This window comes from Trichechus manatus, unplaced genomic scaffold (assembly GCF_000243295.1).
Source record: "Trichechus manatus latirostris isolate Lorelei unplaced genomic scaffold, TriManLat1.0 scaffold00008, whole genome shotgun sequence".
In the NCBI taxonomy this organism is placed as follows: Eukaryota; Metazoa; Chordata; class Mammalia; order Sirenia; family Trichechidae; genus Trichechus; species Trichechus manatus.
In genome coordinates this window covers 145127-152562 of record NW_004443944.1, presented here as the reverse complement: position 1 = coordinate 152562, position 7436 = coordinate 145127, and the positions used below count along the sequence as shown (strand labels likewise).

Sequence of the window (7436 nt, the reverse complement as noted above, 5' to 3'; positions counted from 1 at the left end):
TCTCCCAGTGTCCCTGTCTGTGTGTCACGTGTCTGTATGTCCCCCATGTCCCTGTCTGTGTGTCACGTGTCTGTATGTCCCCCTGTGTCCCCGTCTGTGTGTCACGTGTCTGTATGTCCTGTGTGTCTGTGTCACGTGTCTGTATGTCCTGTGTGTCTGTGTCACGTCTGTATGTCCCCCTGTGTCCCTGTCTGTGTGTCACATGTCTGTATGTCCCCCGTGTCCCTGTCTGTGTGTCACATGTCTGTATGTCCCCCGTGTCCCTGTCTGTGTGTCACATGTCTGTATGTCCCCCAGTGTCCCTGTCTGTGTGTCACGTGTCTGTATGTCCCCCGTGTCCCTGTCTGTGTGTCACGTGTCTGTGTGTCCCCCTGTGTCCCTGTCTGTGTGTCACGTGTCTGTGTGTCCCTGCATGTGAGTCACATGTCTATATGTCCCCCTAGACCCCTGTTTGTATGTCGTATGTTCAAATGTCCCCCTGTGCCCCTGTGTGTGCACACACGTGCCTCGGGGTCTGTGGCTGCCTGGGGGGCCACCTGTCCCTCCGTCTGTACAAGCTGGGTGTGCAGTCAGGTGTCTTTGTGTCCCTCAGGTGCTGAGTGGCCAAGAGGCGGCATGGAGTCCCTCTTCCCCGCCCCATTCTGGGAGGCCTTCTACGGCACTCACTTGCAGGGCAACCTCTCCTTCCTGAGCGCCAACCACAGCCTGCTGCCCCCCCACCTGCTGCTCAACACAAGCCACGGCTCCTTCCTGCCCCTTGGGCTTAAGGTGTCCATTGTGGGGCTCTACCTCGCTGTGTGCGTGGGGGGGCTGCTGGGCAACTGCCTCGTCATGTACGTCATCCTCAGGTAGGCTGGCCCTGCCCCCACCAGAAGCTCCCACGGCCTGACCGGTCAAACAGCCACAGAGGGGAACACTGAGGCAGGGCTGTTCAGGACGGACCTGGGGCAGGCAGGGGATTTCCTGTTTCCCTCCCGGAACCAATTCCTGGTCATCCTGTCCAGGGGAGGGTCAGTCCTGAGGCCCTGGACACTCAGCTCCTGGGGGCGGAGGTGAAGAAGGAGGGGACCCAGGCCCTGCCCCTGCCTGTATGTGGGGGGAGGAGGGGACCCAAGCCCTGCCCCTGCCTTTGTGTGGGGGAGGAGGGGACCCAGGTCCTGCCCTTGCCTGTGTGTGGGGGAGGAGGGGATCCAGGCTCTGCCCCTGCCCATCTAGTGGGGAGAAGGGGACCCAGGCCCTTCCTCTACCTGTCTGGGAGGGAGGAGGGATACCCAGGCCCTGTCCTTGCCTGTCTGGCCTATCCCCTGCCTGTTGGGATGGGAGGGAAGAGACCCAGGCACTGTCCTTGCCTGTTGGGTTGCGGGGGAGGGTGCAGCTATACCCCAGTCACTACAGTGACTCCTACCCATTAATGACCTCATTGTCTGAGGTGAGGCCAGGCTTCGTGTGCCAAGCTGTCTGCCTGGATTACCTCATCAGAGCCCAGCAGCACCCCGTGACACTGCTCTTTTGTTAGCCCACTCTATAGATGGGCAAACAGAGGCACATAGAGTGCGTGGTGGCAGGCAGCTCGTGGAGCCCGTTCTCCTGGCTTCAGGGCTTGGGGCTCAGTGGTGACATCTGTGGCGTTCCAGATCTGCTGATGCTCGGAGGTGGGAAAGCTCACAGGGCCCAAGACAGGTGGCCAGGCTGTCGGGTGGCTGGTGTGTGGGTAGTTGGAGCGGGTGGACAGCATGTGGGTGGGTGGGTGAAGAATGGAGATGACCCGACAGAAGGAGAGGGGTCCTGACCACGAGACCATGCAAAGAGAGGGAGTGCCAGGAGCTTGGGCAGGTGTGGGATCTTGAGTGTCAGGTGGGGACATTGTTCTTCAGACAGTAAGGAGCCATGGAAGGTCATTGAGCAGGAAAATGGCCCAGCTAGGGTGGACATATGTCCTTGGCCCAGAAAGATGTGATTCTGAAGAAAGCACTCAAAGCCCTAAAGCAAGTGGCGTCTCCTTATAACCTCAAAGGCCCCCAAGCAGAGGTGCCAGAGGGAGGAACAGTGGTGGAGGAGGCAGGACGGGGCAGTGGGGAGTGCCCAGGCCCTGCTTCTTTCTGCCCTACCCTCTGAGTGACCCTGAGCAAGTCCTGTTCCCCTCTGGGCCTCATTTTCCCCATTTGGAAAGTGAGGAAGGTGAACCAGATAGCTACATGTGTGCATGTGCGTGCATGGTTGTGTGCATGCAGGACACATGCACAGACACACGACACACACGTGCTCATGTATGTACACATGTGGACACGCATGTGTACAGTGCACAGGTACACGTACAGCGCATGTGTGCACACCATGTAGGTGCATGCGTGTGTTTGTGTGTGCCTGTTGTGCGTATGTGCATGCATGTGTGTGATGCACAGTTAGACAAGCAGGTGGGAGGAGTAGCTGTCCCCTGCCCAGTGCTGACGTACAGGGGCGGGTCCTGGGGAGGCTGTTCCTGACCCACATGCCCTGTGTGGCTGGAAGACGTGTCGTGGGTGAGAAGTCAGCCGCCTGGCGCAGTCCACTCGCCTTGTCCACACTTCCTGTCATCAGTGCTGCTTTTCTGTGTTTCTCCTCTGCATGGGGGCGTGGAAGCCCTCAGACCAATGTCCTGGGTCAGAATAGGCAGGGAAGGCCATTTCCCATGAGCAGTCCCCAGAGAGAGCAATGTTCAGGAAGCACTGTGTGACCACACGGGCCCGAGAGCAGCACGCGGTGTGCTCTGAGCCCGTGGGTTGGGGCCAGCGGCCTCCAGACTCAGAAACACCTGTACCAACCTCGCTCTGAAAGCTACTCAGTACCTCTGAGTCTGTTTCCTCGTCTGTAGAGTGGGGGCAGTAACACCCACCCATAGTGTTTTCTTGAGTCTTAAATGAGATAAAATCCATGTGAAGAGCTTGGCACAGGTATCTGCCATTGTTATTGCTATTAGTATTTGGGCATAGCTGAGGCCTCTTTGTACTTATTTTTAATCCCTCCCTCAGAGGCAGAACTAAATTCAGATTCCCTCATGGCAGATAAATTAACACGGAAAATTGTCACCACTGGTGCCTCCACCCTTCCCGCCATCATCACCACCTCCACCCCCACCCTCCCACCATCACTACCACTGCCATCACCACCCTCCCACCCCTCTACCACCATCATCACCGCTAACACCATCATCACCATCAGCACCACCACCATCACCTCCACCATCACCTCCACCATCACAACCCTACCCTGGAAATCACTGCCATCACCCTCATCACCACAACCACCATCCCCAGCATCACCACCACCACCACCATCACTATCACCACCATCACATCACCATCACCATCACCACCACCACCACCATCACAACCATCATCACCACCACTACCCTCGAAATCACTGCCATCACCCTCATCACAACCATCCCCGGCATCACCATCACCATCACCACGACCACCACCACCATCACTACCATCACCACCACCACCACCACCACCACCATCACCACCGCCACCATCAGATTCACCACCACCATCATCACCACTATTACCACCATTGACTCATTCAAATATTTATTAAGCACCTACAACTTTCCAAGCACTGTTCCAGGTGTTTTGTTCCAACCAACACCATCAGCACTCCTGTCCCTGTCACCACTTCCTGTCTCCATCTTGGTGTGTCCTGGGCAGCTTTGATGGCTTGGATAGGCTCTGGAGCCCTTGGAAACCTCTGCCAGCTGCAGGGCTAGCATTTTAGTCAATAAAGAGTCTTGTGGAGAAACCCCATAGGGAGAGGACAGGTTCTTTCTCTCATGAGTCCCACCCTTTCCCCCCCGGGCAGAGTCCAGTGTGCTCTGATGCCCCACATGCCTCAACATCTCTAAAGTAGACCAGTCTTCAAGGTCCTACACCCTTTGTGTGGGTCAGAATCACTGAGGGCTTGTTAGGCTATTTGCCCCAGGCTCTGTCCCCTGAGACTGACTCCCTGGGCCTCAGTTGGGTCCAGAGCCTACATTTTAGCAAACTCCTGCGGGGACTCTGGCCTTGAGGATCTTGGAGCTGGAAGCACTCCTCGCCCTTTGCTGCCAGGTCCAGCCAGGATGCTGAATGAAGCCCCTCCCTCCCTCCTCTCTGCAGACACACCAAGATGAAGACAGCTACCAACATCTACATCTTTAACTTGGCACTGGCAGACACCCTGGTCTTGCTGACGCTGCCTTTCCAGGGCACAGACATCCTCTTGGGCTTCTGGCCGTTCGGGAACGCCTTGTGCAAGACAGTCATTGCGATCGACTACTACAACATGTTCACCAGCACTTTCACACTCACTGCTATGAGCGTGGACCGCTATGTAGCCATCTGCCACCCCATACGTGCTCTCGACGTCCGTACATCCAGCAAAGCCCAGGCTGTCAACGTGGCCATCTGGGCGCTGGCCTCCATCATCGGCGTCCCTGTTGCCATCATGGGCTCAGCGCAGGTCGAGGACGAAGGTCAGTGTGGGGTCCTGCTCCCTGTGGCTCCCCTGGTCCCTTCCCTGCCCTGCAGCCGCGGGTCTCCCAGCCTCCCTGACCACTGTCTCCTCCTCCACAGCACTTTACTCCCTTAAGCTTCCACGGCCCCTCCCCGCCTGCTGCCCACTGGGTGCAGGTCCCCGGGCGTTCTGACTGCTGCTGTCCTCCCCAGCACCCTGCTCCCCGTGGCTCCTGGGCATCCTTCCTGGCCCGCCAGCTGCATGCCTCAGGTGCGCTGACTGCTGTCTCCCTGCAGAGGTCGAGTGTCTGGTAGAGGTCCCCGCCCCACAGGACTACTGGGGGCCGGTGTTCGCCATCTGCGTCTTCCTCTTCTCCTTCGTCATTCCTGTGCTCATCATCTCCATCTGCTATAGCCTCATGATCCGGCGGCTGCGCGCTGTCCGCCTGCTCTCGGGCTCCCGGGAGAAGGACCGGAACCTGCGGCGCATCACGCGATTGGTGCTGGTGGTGGTGGCTGTGTTTGTGGGCTGCTGGACGCCCGTCCAGGTTTTTGTGTTGGTTCAGGGGCTGGGTGTGCAGCCGGGCAGTGAGGCAGCTGTGGCCCTGCTGCGCTTCTGCACGGCCCTTGGCTATATCAACAGCTGCCTCAACCCCATCCTCTATGCCTTTCTGGATGAGAACTTCAAGGCCTGCTTCCGAAAGTTCTGTTGCGCATCCACCCTGCGCAGGGAGACCCAGGTGTCTGACCGTGTGCGCAGTATCGCCAAGGATGCAGGCCTGGCTTGCAAGACCTCAGAGACAGTGCCTCGGCCCGCATGACTAGGCATGGACCTGCCCCTGGTGCCCGTCAGCCCGCAGAGCCCGTCCACGCCCAACACGGAGCTCACACAGGTCACCGCTCTCTAGCTGATGGCCGAGCCTAAAGCACCACAGCCTGCACAGGCTTTCCCTTTGGCCCAGACACTTGGCCTAGAAGAGGCTGTAGGAAAGCTGGGAACTTGGGACACGATGGGACGGGACGAGGCATGAGGGCAGCTGCTGAGGTCCTCCTGCTGCTGGGTGGACCCTGCATGCATGACCCCATGTTTTGAGTGACTCTTTCTTGGTCTCTTCCTTGCTGAGTCCTGGGCGCACTGGAGGTGTGCCTCCAACGTATACAGCCCCACGCCCCCACGTGCAGTGCGTGTTTGCAGGCCCAGGGCTCCCAGCTGCCTCAGCCCTGTGACTCCCGGCCCCAAGAGCCTGGGGCAGCAGCTGTGCACTTCAGGACTTGCCCACCTGAGCACCTGCCTGCTTTTCCATTTGTGCAGCTGAAAAGGCCTTTCGTCCTATCTGTGCCCTGGCGTGGCCTTGGGAGGGTGGCAGGCCTCTACTGGCCTGGTGTTGTCCCAGAGGACCGCACAGGCCTCCAGCTCATCTCTGGGGCAAGGCCCAAGCTCCTGCTGCCTGAACTGTGTGAGTGGGGCCAAGCTGAAGGAGCTGGCCTTGGGCGGGGAGGGGAAGGGTGTGGTTGGCCGGTCTGCTTGAGCCAAGTTGCAAGGATGAACCAACTGTGGGGCCTCAGGGACACCTGGCCTCGGTCGCCCAGCATATTGCCTCTTTGATCTGCAGACAGAGGCTACAAGTTGGGGACTTTGCAAGCACTCTTTCTGCAAGTGAACTATGGAGACAGCTGCAGTGCCCAAAAGAGTCCTGTGCCCCACCCTCACCTGGGGCTGAGCTGCAGACTTCGGCCAGGTGGACTTGACAACTGCAAAGGACAGGGCGCTGTCACCGTGCCCCTGCGGCCGGGCTTGGTGGGGTCATCCTGGGGTGGGGGCGGGAGGCTCTGAGGATGCCAGGGCAGGAGCGTTGCGAATCTGCTGAGCAACAGTGCACCTTACGTATTTATGCATGCGATAGTGTCATCTCCTGTGCGTACGGCCAGCCCCAAATCTGTCTCCAGGGGCGGTGAGGGAGGGCCTGAATAAACACCTGCTTATGGCTGCCCACGTCTGCTCCAGGTGTTCCTGGCTCCTGCTGGGGTGAGGGGGAGATGTTCTGGGGTCAGCTCATGGGTAGGAGGCAGCTATGGGCCCAGGAGGATGTGTCCCCCTCCTGCTCTGTTCCTCCTTCCAGGCTCTGCTCACTGCTGAGGGTCCCCAAATAGGGGTGTCACGAGCTTGTGGTGTTCTGGCAGCTGTGGTTGCCTTTGTTGCAGCACAGATGGCTCCTCCCTGAACGGCCAACTCCCACACCGCTTGCCGGTGGGCCCTTGGCTGGACATCCCCCCACCTGGGCCAGGGCTTGTCTTCACACTATTCACCTCGGCAGGCCCCCTTTTCTGCTTGAGCCGATCCGAGGAGGGGTTTGGTGGGATGCTGGGCTGGGGCTGTGGCCACCGTGTGGGCCCATGGGCCAGAGAGAGGCCTTGTGGGGCTATCAGGGGTATGCCAGGTCGAAAGCTGCTGGCCAATGGCCAATGTGAGGATGGAGAAGCTACTGTTAAAACAACAGCTTAGCATGGAGGGAGGGTGTGGGAGGGAGTGCCACACGGCAGCAGGGAGGGTGCCCGAGCAAGCCCAGTGGAAGGGCTGGACTGTGGGTTCCTCGGAGCTGATGACCAGCCCTTGGCTCCCACAGCAGGCATCCGAGTGTCCAGGCCAGACCTCCAAATAGCCAGATCACGAGGGGCCAGGGAGGCAGGAGGGTCCAGCGGAGCATCCTGGGGGCTCAGGCTGGGGCTGTGAGGAGAATCCCGAAGGAGCCCCGGCCTCTGGCCTCATCTGCCTCTCCTCCATCCCACCTTCCCAGCTCCCTCAGGTGCTGTGGGGGCGTGTCTCAGGGGAGGCCAAGGCTCCCTGCACAGGCATGGTTATACCTGCATCTCCCCCATCTCTGCCCATCTGTGCCCCACCTCTGCTCCTTTCTGTCTCCATCTTTGCCCACCTCTCCTTCCCTCTGCCACGACTCCGCCCCGCCT

The 7436-nt window shown here is 59.2% G+C and overlaps 1 protein-coding gene across 2 annotated transcripts; it reads left to right on the top strand.

Moving 5' to 3' along the window:
* Positions 1-610: 610 nt before the first annotated feature.
* OPRL1 (opioid related nociceptin receptor 1) lies at positions 611-5314 on the top strand. Of its 2 annotated transcripts, none has more exons than XM_004370149.1 (3): positions 611-833; positions 4137-4492; positions 4770-5314. In XM_004370149.1, the coding sequence occupies exons 1-3, from the start codon at positions 616-618 to the stop codon at positions 5291-5293; spliced, it is 1098 nt and encodes a 365-aa protein (XP_004370206.1). In that variant the 5' UTR covers positions 611-615; the 3' UTR covers positions 5294-5314. The 2 variants fall into 2 exon arrangements, with proteins under 2 accessions (XP_004370206.1, XP_004370205.1); XM_004370148.1 differs by having other exon boundaries at positions 616-848; positions 4770-5293.
* The last annotated feature ends 2122 nt before the right edge of the window (positions 5315-7436 follow it).